The sequence below is a fragment of the Hylobates moloch genome, unplaced genomic scaffold (genome assembly GCF_009828535.3).
Source record: "Hylobates moloch isolate HMO894 unplaced genomic scaffold, HMol_V3 SCAFFOLD_2, whole genome shotgun sequence".
NCBI lineage: Eukaryota > Metazoa > Chordata > Mammalia > Primates > Hylobatidae > Hylobates > Hylobates moloch.
The window spans coordinates 55,862,352-55,875,080 of record NW_026652277.1 but is presented as its reverse complement, the minus strand read 5'-3'; the positions used below and the strand labels follow the sequence as shown (position 1 = coordinate 55,875,080).

The window sequence follows — 12,729 nt, the reverse complement described above, 5'->3', positions numbered from 1 at the left end:
GAAGGGAACAACACACACTGGGGCCTACTTGAGGGTGAAGGGTGGGAGGAGAGAGAAGATCAGAAAACATAACTATTGGGTACTAGGCTTAGTGCCTGGGTGATGGAATAATCTATACAACACCCGCAGTCCATGACACAAGCTTACCTATATAACAAACCTGCACATGTACCCCTGAACCTAAAATAAAAGCTAAAAAAACCCAATGCTTTATCCCCAGCTAAGCAGTGTTCAATAAGAATATGATAAAGATCTACAATTCAAATATTTGAAATTGTAATTTAATAGACCTAATTTGCAGAATATATTGATGTATTTTGTTTCTTTTTTGGAGGGTATGGGGGTGTTCGATTAGAACTTTGTTATGATGGACTTTGTCTCATAGTATTGCGCACTAAACAATAATGGATGGACAGATTGATGGGTTAGTAAGGGGTATAAGAAATATGGTAACTTTTATTTTGTGGTGCTGGTAGTCTGAGTATATTTTGTATTCTTATACACTTGACTTAGGTCCAGTTGATAACTGGCAGAGTTTTATAACACTGAGCCAAAAAAGAGCCCATGCAACATCTGTCATGACAGTTCATTAAAGGACAGCATCAACAAAAAAATTAGTTTTTAGAATTTTTTACTTTCCAATTTATAGTCGTCACTTTCTCCATTTATCCAAAGCATACCAATCTTTCAAGGTCGTCTGAAGCCCCACTGTACTACTAAGCCTTCTGGCTGACTTCAGACCCCATTCATGTGAGCTTTTAGGTGCTTGTATCCAAAATGCCTCTACAGCCTTGGTGGCCCAATATGATCTGAATTTTATACCATCTGCTCTTCACTCACAAGGCTCTGGCTATACTCTGTTGTATTCTTTAAAAACCCAAACTCATTCCTCCTCTCAAGGATTTTGCATTCATTTTTCCTTTGGAGCTATATATTCTTCTCCCAGCTCTTTGCATGGTTAATTATTTCTTATCATTTAGGTCTTGGTTTGAATGTCACTCGCTCATAGAGGCTGTCTCTGACTTAAACGGGGACTTTCCATCACACTCTCACATTACCCAGTTTTATTTCCTTCAGAACCCTTATAACTATATGAGAATATCTTGTTTGATTTGCTTACTCCGTCTCCCTCCTCTGCCTCTCCCACCTCATTGCACAGTGCTCCTTACTTGCAAATTAAAAGCACAGGCTCTGGAGACAGATGCCTGGGTTTAGTAGCTGTGCTGCTCACTACATTTGTGACAGTGAACACATTGTTTATTCTGTATTTACCTCACTTTCGTCATTAATAGTCCTGTATCATAAAGATAATATAAAGGCTAAGTGAGAAAATACTCGTCAAGTACCTAGAATGGTGGTTGGCATTCAGTAGGCACTCAAATATTTTTTGAGTGAATGAATGATGCTCTGACTTTAATAGTTTTTCTTGCATCTGAGCCTCCCCAGCAAGATTATAAACTCTTAGGCCTTCCTTGACGTTGCAGAGCTCCAACTATAATTTAACAAGGTCGAAGGCACATAGGTGATGAGTGAATACTGCTTAAAATACTGAACTTACTGTAGATTTCTCAGAAACTTGTTTTGCATTCTCGAATCTCTCTGTGTTAGGGCAAAATCATCTAAGAAGGACATCATGTCACTTGCGAATTCCAGTTTCATCAGCCTACCCATCCCACGCAGTTAAGCTTCCTTGTTTGTGGTTAGGAATGCAACAAAAGGGCTTTGTTTGAATTACACCCACACACAAAACTTAGTTTGCTAAATTTTAAAATTAAACCATCTTCTGACTTACTGATATGCTCATGATGTGATGTACTTTAGGAAAATATTTCTTTATGTTCTTAAATATTAAAGTGATCCCAAAATGTAAAATTAGTATGCCATGCTCTTTAGGAATGCTTATTAAATGCTTCACATCATTGAAAAAGTCAGTAAATAGCTGTTTAATTTTTTTTAACTCTCAAGCTACAGCGAATTATATTTTCAAAATGAGAGACTATTTTAAAAATACTTTGCTTTTCAATAGGTAATACATGCGTATAGTATAAAATTTGAAAAGTTACAAAATGAAATACAGTGAAAATAAGTTTTCCTTCCCAGAGGCAGTCATTGTATCTAGTTTCTTAAGTGTCCTTCCAAAAATACTCTTTACATTAATATACATACATGTGATTATGTTTTTCCCCACATACTGTAGCAGACTGTACATGTAATTCTGCATCTTACTAGTGTAACAATATATTTGGAGATATTTCCATATCAGTATGTATAGAGATACTTCATCCTGTTTAACAGCCATTATATGGATATACCACACTGAGTTAACTAGTCTGCTGCTAATGGGCATTTAGGTTGTCTTCCAATCTTTTGATGGTATGTTTTAATGTTTTAAAATAATATTATTTTAAAAATCATTTGCTAGATGTTGTCAAACTGGCCTTCATTCAGGTTGTACTGATACACTGGTGGGCTATTTTTGGTCATCGTTTTCAATTCTTCCCTTATTTCATCACTTAACTCCTATCTGTATGGTATGGAAGAATCTTATAAAACAAAGATTTATCTCAGAAGCCCTCTCCCAACATATGTTCTGCATCTAAAAGAAAAGTATTTTTTTTTTTCTCGTGTTTTTGTTTTTTTCAGGGCCTTTTGATTTGCCTTCCCCTCCCCCCTCACCGCCAAAATCATCTTGTCATCTTGTTCTTAATCTATTAGAACTGTGATGAAACCTGATACTCTACCCAGGGCACATAAAGTTACCTCTCCAACCTCCTCCAAAGAAAAAGCTCCAAAGTTGACTTTGCTGTCTTTGTATTGCAGGTATTGGGCCTACTTTCTAAAGCACTTATTTTATCTGTACTGTAGGAATTATTTCATTTGGTCTTTCCTGCAGAATGTAAGCTGCTTAAAGGCAGAGACAATATCTTAGTCATTATTTCTTTAAAATATCTCTTTAAAATTTGCTTAATTTTTTATTTTCTTAAATTGACATTTAATTGTACATATTTATGGGGTACATAACGATGTTTCAATACAAATGATGTATAGTGATGAGATAAGGACAATTAAATATTTTTAACTATCAGTTTCAATTCTTCTAGTCCTCATGCACCACGTCCCTGGAGCCCGATCCCGTGTGTCACCTCCCTCACTTCTCCCTCTTCCAGGTTAGGTTCATCATGAAAACAGAGGACATTGGGTACGAGGTCCCCTCAACTTTTTGTGCCACCTACTTGCTTTCACATTTGCCAGCATCCGCCTTTCTTCTATCTCAACAGCACTGGCTTTCCTCCTCCATAAGCTCATACCCATCACCTGAGCGTTTGAATCCCATCCCTTCCTACCTCCTCCTGAGTCTTTAAGGAGTCCTCCTCCTGTGTCCTGTGTCTTCAGATGGGCCTGTGCACGCTCTCTGCCTTATAGACACTTGCTTGAACTTCTCCTTTAAAATAAAAACAGCAGGAACAAAACCTTTTCACTCCCTGGATCCCTCCAGTCTTCTAGCTACCACCCTCTTCTCCCCTTTAGAAACAGGTTTTTGAAGGAATCATCTGCCCATACTGCCTCTGTCTTATCCCTTGTTCACCTTTAGCCCCATCCTAAATCATGCCATTGCAAGGACTTGCTAGGTGCGAAATCCAGTGGCCATGCATCTACCCTCATCACACTAACCTCTTTATAGCATTGCAGTGGTTGACAGTTTCCTCCTCTTCCTCACTCTCCCCACTAGAAATCTGTGAGACTCCCATACTTAACCTGTTTTCCTCCTCCTTCTGTGGTAGCTCCTCTTGGGCTTTTTCGCAGGCTCCCTCTCCCCTAAATTTTGATCATTCTCAGAGACTCATCCTTAAACCATTTCCTTTGTCTCCCTGTTCATTCTCCCCAAGTCACTTATCTTCTCTCAAAGGCCCTGTGTTTTGTGACTGGTAAATTTCTATATGCAGCCCAGCCCTCAGTCCTCTAGTCCCTCTCCCTGCCACACCTCTCCACTGAAAGTCCCATGAGCACTCATTCGCATGCCCCAGAATGAGCCATCAGCATCCTGCTCATTTCCTCTTCTCTCCCTCCACTCCCATCCCCTCCATCTAAAAAAAAAAAAAAAAAAAAATTTAAGAGACTGTCTCTCTGGAAGCTGGAGTGCAGTGGCACACAGTCATTGCTCACTACAGCTTCAAACTCCTGAGTTCAAGTGATTCTCCTGCTTCAGCCTCTGAGCAGTGGGGACTACAGGTGGATGCCACCACACCCAGCTAATTAAAAAAAAAAAAAAATTGAGCCCCCTGCCTCAGCCTCCCAAGTAACTCAGCTTATAGGCACAAGCAAACTGGAGGGCCTATCTGGAACCCCTGAAGTTATCAGTAAACATTGTCTCACACCTCATCTCCTTGACAGGAAGACATCTTTTTTCCTGTGGAGCCTGTGGAATTTACCACTTTCTATTTCTCTTGGGTGGGAAAATCTTCTCGGCTTCTAGCTAGGCATGGACAGATACTGTTGGGTGATGAAGCCACTGAAGAGCCATTCTTAGTGTCACGTGGTGCTGGTCTGAGGTCACGGTCCGTTGGTGTCCATTGGCTTCTCAAGGCCAATACCTAGTCCCGGGGCTAGTTTCTACTACTGAGGGTGATTCTGCCAACTCCCTTCACTAAGTAGTGGGAATGAGCAGTAGGAAGATGACAGTTTGTTCTTTCTCTTCTCTCTCCGAATGTATTTTGGGCCACTGGGGTCTAAAATGATACATACATGAAATGCCTCTAGGTATCTCATGCAAAAGAGACTTTATTTTTTCATCAAGGCTGGGCTTTTGCTATGTGATTAAGCAGTGGCATTTGTTGAGTACCTGAAGTCATATATAACTGGGTTTAAACTCTTACTCCCAGACTTACTAGCTGTGTGATTTGAGCCAGCCCCTGATGGGTTTAGAGCACTAGGAAGGATTTCTAATAATTGGATGGAACAAGGTGATAAACCAGGAATCTAAGTCAGTGAGGCAGCCTACCTTCAAGGAACTGGTTGAAGATGCAGCAGCCTAGTTTCTGGGGACTTTGGTGTCCAAAATTAGAGAAGGACTAGCAGCAAGAATGCTGAACTGCTAAGATGCTGAGCCATGAACCCTCAGGCTCCCTGCCTACCTGCGCTGAGAAAAAGGTTGATTCGGCCGGGCACAGTGGCTCATGCCTGTAATTCCAGCACCTTGGGAGGCCAAGGTGGGCAGATCACAAGGTCAGGAGTTCAAGACCAGCCTGCCCAATATGGTGAAACCCCGTCTCTACTAAAAATACAAAAAATTAGCCAGGTGTGGTGGCACAGCCTGTAATCCCAGCTACTCGGGAGGCTGAGGCAGAACTGCTTGAACCCAGGAGGTGGAGGTTGCAGTGAGCCAAGATCGTGCCACTGCACTCCAGCCTGGGCAATAGAGCAAGACTCCATCTAAAAAAAAAAAAGGTTGATTCAACTTTAGAAGGCCAAGGCAGGCGGATCACTTGAGGCCAGGAGTTTGAGACCAGGCTGGCCAACATGGTGAAACCCTGTCTCTACCAAAAAAAATACAAAAAAAAAAATTAGCCAGTCATGGTGGCATGTCCCTGTAGTCCCAGCCTCCTACTCAGGATGCTGAGGTATGAGAATCACTTGAACCCGGGAGGCAGAGGTTGCAGTGAGCCAAGATTGCGCCACTGCACTCCAATCTGGGCAGCAGTGCTGAACTTCAAGGTTTAGTGGTTACATGGGACCTGTTATTGAAGATTAGAGAGGTATGGTGATATGGTTTGGCTGTGTCCCCAGCAAAGTCTCATCTTTAATTCCCACGTGTTGTGGGAGGGACCCGGTGGGAGGTAATTCAATGATGAAGGCAAGTCTTTCCCATGCTGTTCTCATGATAGTGAATAAGTGTCATGAGATCTAGGTTTAAAAAAGAGGAGTTCCCCCTGCAAATGCTCTCTCTCTGCCTGCTTCCTTCCATGTAAGATGTGACTTGCTGCTCCTTGCCTTCTGCCATGATTATGAGGCCTCTCCCCAGCCATGTGGAAGTGCGAGTCCATTAAACCTCTTTCTTTTGTAAATTGCCCAGTCTCAGGTATGTCTTTATCAGCAGCGTGAGAATGAACTAATACATATGGGGACAAGGAGGCAAACAAATTGTCATATATTGGCTTCTGCTGTTCATGTCTTGATTTTGCATCTACTTCATCTCCTTAGCCCAAGCTGTGCACCTGCTCCCTTTTGTTCCTTTATAGTTTCCAGGTGGGTGAGGTCTGTTTCTTTTTGGCCTATGTTTACCCCTGTGATTTCAGGTCACAGCCACTGCTCTGATGGCTCCCTTCCTCACCACCATGGCCAGGGTCCGAAAGGCTGTGACCATGGTAAGTCTCAGGCCAGGCTCTGCCATAATTATTGACTCAATACCTCACTGGGGAGCTCGGGGCTGGGTGCCTCATCAGCACCAGCAGTTCCTGCCCATTCCTGTCTCCCTCATCATTTACCATCCTTCCTTTTAAAGATCTCTGAAGGCTTGTCTCCCTACCCTGTCTACTATTCATCAACTTATTAGTAATGAATGATGATAATAAGACTTAACATTTATTGAGCTCTTACTATGGGCCAGGTGTGTTTTCTCATTTTTAATCTCACAAAACCCCGGTGAATAGGTTCTACTATAATCTGCCTTTTATAGATAAGGAAACTCAGGGTGATTACAAAATTTACCTGAGATCTAAAAGCTAAAACCAGTGGTATTCAGTTTAAATCTGGATTAGAACCCAGGTTTGTCTTATCTCAGAGCTGATACCTTTAGCTACATTCCAGCCTCTCTCCCTCTCTTGAGAGGGAGTTGAATTTTTCTCACTTTTCCTGACCTATTTGGCAAGTCAAGCATTAGTCCACCTGACTACAGGCTCCTTCAATTCAGTAAATCTTTGTGGACTGACTGTTTGAAAAAAAAAAATTGTGTATTTGTTTCCCTTGCTTCACACAAGAACATTTTCCTATCACCCTCATCTCTCTTTAAGGAGTTGAAAAATATGTGTGTGTGTGTGTGTGTGTGTGTGTGTGTGTGTGTTTAAGTCATCATCTGTTTTGGGAAGCTCTTCAGTGTCTGCTGTATTTTTAAAGTTATTTTAGATTAAGATGCAGTTAATCCAGACTCTGATTAATCTTCTCACTTTGTAGATGAGCAAAGGCTTAGCTAAGAAGGGGAAGTAACTCACATAAGGTCAGAGAGCAAGTTAATAACGAAGTCAGGGCAAGAGCCCAGGTCTCCTGACACCTGGTCTAGTATTTTTCTGATGTCCTAATACATCAAATTTTATTGGCTTCAGGGGAATTATTTTTCATTTATATTACAAAAACATTTATTTTTTCATAGAAAAGGGATAGGTGCATTTTTAGCTACAAGGCCAAGTACAATGAGTTGGAATAATTTACACCTATTATTTTTGCCATATCCAAATGGATTCCTGGATGCCATAAAAGTGTTTCTAAACTGCAGAAAAATCCCCCTACAGTCTTACAGTTCAAGAATTTTCAGCATGAAATGCCTGATAGATTACCTGACTTTTTTGCCAAAAATAAGGCACAGCAACTCTCTCCTGACTCTGACTTTCTATAGTCCTTACTGAATTATAGTCCTTACTGAATTCATTCTTCAGTGTTGCAGTCTGAAGGACACCCACATTTTCCCTTTGTCTTTGTCAATTCTTTGTGTTGTAAGGGCAGGATGTTTAAAAGTTGAAGTCATTGACTTGCAAAATGAGAAATCTTAGAGAGCATTTTGTTCTCTAGACCATGTAGCTTAGAGCAGTGTTCACACTGAGGTTGCTGCTAATGTTTCTGCAGTTCTTACCAAGAAATTAATAGTATCATTTATCCAGCAACAGGATGTGATAGAGGACTTCAAAATCCCCAGAAAATGTTTTGCCATATATCCAAAGCCCTTTGGGAAATGGAAAGGAATTGCAGGCTCCCATTTTTATATATGGATAGATAGAGACCGAGAAAGACCAAGGCAACTCCATGTGCTTTACATTAATAAAGTATAAAATGTTAACATGTAGGAAGTCTAGGCGAAGTTTATGTGAGAATTCTTTACACTAATTTTGCAATATTTTAATGCAAGTCTGAAATTATGTCAAAATAAGTAAAAATTTTTACAAGTTAAGCAGAGAATAACAATGATTAGTCAGAGAAATAAGTAGCAAAATCTTCTTCTCAGTATTGACTTGGTTGCTTTTCAATCTCTGAGGACACAACAGTCTTTGCTTCCAAATCCACAAGTCACATCGGTGAGGAGACTCAGCTGAGACTTTGGCTAATGTTGGGGGGTCCCTCCTGTGTCTCCCCAGGCGCAGTGAGCCTGCAGGCCGACCTCACTCGTGGCACACAACTAAATCTGGGGAGAAGCAACCCGATGCCAGCATGATGCAGATATCTCAGGGTATGATCGGCCCTCCTTGGCACCAAAGCTACCATTCCAGGTAAGTGGCTATAGCTGAGACTGAAGGGTTTCTTTCTTTCTAATGTCATGTTCCCAGAAAAGAATGTTTTCTTCTCTGTTTTGAGAACGTTTTTTCTTATACTCACACTAAATATTAAATCTCTATCCGCTGCTTTTCTCATCCTCTTACAGTGCTTGACGTGTATATGAGTTACCTTTATATGCTGGGCTAGATCAACTTGAAGATTAGAATTATTTGAAGCACTGGCTGGCTGGCCATTTGAGATATTTATGGGGTCCATCAATTCTCAGACACTTCTCCACTGATAGCACTATATTAGAAAAATTGAGATTTTTCTTCCTTCAGTGCTTAATGTGCTTTCTGCTTTAGTCAAAACCGTATCCATTTTTATTCATGTGTTTGAACTCCCCATTTGGTTCTGCTCTTTCAATTAAGGTAATTTGTCCATCTTAGCTCCAACGGCACAACAACTAATGTACTGAGGACCACTCAGTATATACATTATCTCACACAGTGACTCATAGACTACTTTAAAACAGATATAGTAGTATTAACCCCATTTTGCAGAATAGGAAATTGAAGCTTGAGGCTGGGTGCAGTGGCTCATGCCTGTAATCCCAGCACTTTGGGAGGCAGAGGAGGGTGGATCACCTGAGGTCAGGAGTTCAAGACCAGCCTGGCCAACAAGGTGAAACCCTGTCTCTACTAAAAATACAAAAATTAGCCAGGTGTGGTGTCATGAGCCTGTAATCCCAGCTACTCGGGAGGCTGAGGCAGGAGAATCACTTGAACCTGGGAGGTGGAGGTTGCAGTGAGCTCAGATCACGCCACTGCACTCCAACCTGGGTGACAGAGTGAGACTCCATCTCAAAAAAAAAAAAAAAAAAAGGAAATTCAAGCTTGGAAAGATTAGTTTGTCCAAGTTCAAACAACTGATCAGTACCCAAGTCAAGACAAATCCAAGCCAGGTTTCAAAGCTGCTGCATGTAATCAGTATGGTTATACTTCCTCTGCTTTTCTAGCTACTGTTTGTTGTATGGGTCAAGGTTTGGTCAGGAAGAAAGAGAGCCCTCACAAGTGGTTTAGGAGAGGGGTTATAGAACGAGGGAGCACAGCCTGACCACCATCACACGTTAGAGAGAGAACTAAGCCAGGACTCCCCTCCACTTCAGACTTGGAACCCATACAAACCAGAATCTATCTTCTGATCCCAGAGAGTTAGACTTCGTAGCTTATCACTTTTTGCAAATGCTTAGATAAAGCTAATGTAGCGAGGTAAGGAAAATAAGGGTCACTTAGTCCTTACATACAAAGGAGATGCAAGTGTTGGTATGTGTGTACATGTGTGTTGGGAGGAGGAGGGGAGGCTGGAAGCTTCTGGAAGGATTACTTAATGAACAGATGGTAGCTATGCATTTGGCAAGGCCAGAACTCAATCACAGCCCTTAATACTCACGTCTGGTCAAGTCAAGGGCCAAATCCTAGACCTCTCACTGATGAACAGTAGCTCATGGAATTGAACAGGACAAACCTCTCTCAGCATATCAGGGTAGGCTTCAGGCCACAGGAAGAGATAATGTCCTGGTTCCTTCCTGGTTACAGATGCTCCTCTCCCTTGCCGGTGTCCTTCCCAATCACCCTGAAAGAAATTATTCTCACTGTCTGAGCCATCTGTTCTCAGAGAGCAGGTTTCCTGGCAGTGTCTCCTGACCCTTCACAAAGCCAGACTGCTTTTGCTTTACAGGCATGGAGGTGTTGAGGGCCTTTAGAAGGTAAGGTGTGTGGAGCCTAACAATGAAGGAAGAATAGCGTAGTGGTAAGAGACTGGGCCTTTAAGTCAGACCTAGGTTTAAATCTCCCCTTACCCTTACGGTGTAAGCTTGAGCAAATCATTTAACCTTTGATCTTGGCTTCCTTTTCTGTAAAATAACTAGTACCTACGTCGTTGGATTGTTGTGAGGATTATATAAAATAGCATATGTGCAATTCTTAGTACATAGTAAGCACTCAATGAATGATGACTGATTATAATAATTAAGCTGAAGACTTCAGGACACCATGAAACCTGGTACTGAACTTGAGGGTGAATGGCCAGCACACACTTATAAATGCAGGTGGGTATGTATTAACAGAGTGCCCTTCAACAGTGGGGTCCTTTGAGCGTCCTTACTCCTAACCTTCTTATGAAGCCCTAAATCCAAAGCCATACTGTCACTTAAAAAATGTGCTGGCCCTTCAGCAGAAATAAGCACTGCAATCAGTACTTAGAATGACTGCTTACAGTAACTATGGCGAGCTCCAGTAGGCCTCAGGGGAATGGGGCCGTCAGCACCAGAAGTACAGTATTTTCAAGGCTGTGCTTCTGCACCTCCTCCTTCCTCCTCTGCATCCCAGCCTCCAGAGGGGCTTACGCAGGTGGATCTGCCCTTGTGCTGTATCTACCACTCTGTCTCTCTGATTGAAGCTTCAGAACTGTTCCTCCTGACACAAGGACCATCAGCACAACAGCACTGCTTGGGGACAAAAGGAGAAAGGAAAGTTCAAATAACCAAAAACGTTACAGACGTGTACATTCTCTCCTGCTGCAGCACAAACCACCCTGTGATGCAGCACAAACAAACCATGCCTGAGGCTTGCAGCTTTGGCAGAGGGCTTGACCCCCATGCCGAGTTCCGCCTGTGGGGTCTGATCTTGGCAGCTGCAGGTGGAGAAGTGCCCCAGGTGTGTTTCTGAGGAGCACAGTGGCATCTAGTGGTCCAGTGTGCCACATCAGTTGGCTGGTATCTCTCTGACAGCCTTAGTTTAAGTTCCAGAAACCAATCTCAGTCCTAAATTTATGGATCTATTTCTTGTTAAGAAGCAGGCGTATGAGGGGGTAAGAGTGTGTCCGGAATTGGTGGGTTCTTGGTCTCACTGACTTCAAGAATGAAGCCGCGGACCCTTGCGGTGAGTGTTACAGTTCTAAAGGCGGCGTGTCCGGAGTTTGTTCCTTCTGATGTTCGGATGTGTTCGGAGTTTCTTCCTTCTGGTGGGTTCGTGGTCTTGCTGGCTCAGGAGTGAAGCTGCAGACCTTCGCGGTGAGTGTTACAGCTCGTAAAAGCAGTGTGGACCCAAAGAGTGAGCAGTAGCAAGATATATTGCAAAAAGCAAAAGAACAAAGCTTCCACAGTGTGGAAGGGGACCCAAGCGGGTTGCCGCGGCTAGCTCGGGCAGCCTGCTTTTATTCTCTTACCTGGCCCCACCCACGTCCTGCTGATTGGTAGAGCCGAGTGGTCTGTTTTGACAGGGCGCTGATTGGTGCGTTTACCATCCCTGAGCTAGACATAAAAGTTCTCTACGTCCCCATCAGATCAGTTAGATACAGAGTATGGACACAAAGGTTCTCCAAGGCCCCACCAGAGCAGCTAGATACAGAGTGTTGATTGGTGCATTCACAGACCCTGAGCTAGAGACAGGGTGCCGATTGGTGTATTTACAATCCCTGAGCTAGACATAAAGGTTCTCCACATCTCCACCAGACTCAGGAGCCCAGCTGGCTTTACCCAGTGGATCCTGCACCGGGGCTGTGGGTGGAGCTGCCTGCCAGTCCCGTGCCATGTGCTCGCACTCCTCAGCCCTTGGGTGGTCGATGGGACTGGGCACTGTGGAGCAGGGAGTGGCGCTCGTCAGGGAGGCCCCGGCCGCACAGGAGCCCATGGAGGGGGTGGGAGGCTCAGGCATGGCGGGCTGCAGGTCTTGAGCCCTGCGCCGCGGGAAGGCAGCTAAGGCCCGGTGAGAAAGCGGGCGCAGCGCCGGTGGGCTGGCACTGCTGGGGGACCCAGTACACCCTCCGCAGCTGCTGGCCCGGGTGCTAAGTCCCTCATTTCCCCCGGGGCCAGCAGGGCTGGCCGGCTGCTCTGAGGGTGTGGGGGGGGTGCCTGCCAAGCCCACGCCCACCCAGAACTCCAGCTGGCCTGCAAGCACCGCACGCAGCCCCGGTTCCCGCTTGCACCTCTCCCTCCACACCTCCCTGCAAGCTGAGGGAGTGGGCTCCGGCCTTGGCCAGCCCAGAAAGGGGCTCCCACAGTGCAGCGGTGGGCTGAAGGGCTCCTCAAGTGCTGCCAAAGTGGGAGCCCAGGCAGAGGAGGCACCGAGAGCAAGCGAGGGCTTTGAGGACTGCCAGCACGCTGTCACCTCTCAAGAGGATGAGGGAGAGACAGGTGTGAGGTGAGAGAGAGAGAGAGAAAGAGAAGTATGGAGAGACTGAAGATGTGTAATTTAACTGTGAGCTAGGTTG

At 44.0% G+C, this 12,729-nt stretch overlaps 1 protein-coding gene across 3 annotated transcripts in view; it reads left to right on the top strand.

Annotated features, from left to right (window-relative positions):
* The window catches only part of SHROOM3 (shroom family member 3), a 91,958-nt gene that overhangs the window by 33,550 nt on the left and 45,679 nt on the right, over positions 1–12,729 (top strand). For all 3 annotated transcript variants that reach the window (XM_032149595.2, XM_032149584.2, XM_032149578.2), the window contains one exon: positions 8,340–8,471. In XM_032149595.2, the coding sequence (XP_032005486.1) occupies positions 8,413–8,471 (59 nt within the window). In that variant the 5' untranslated portion in view covers positions 8,340–8,412. The remainder of the gene's footprint in view (positions 1–8,339; positions 8,472–12,729) is intronic.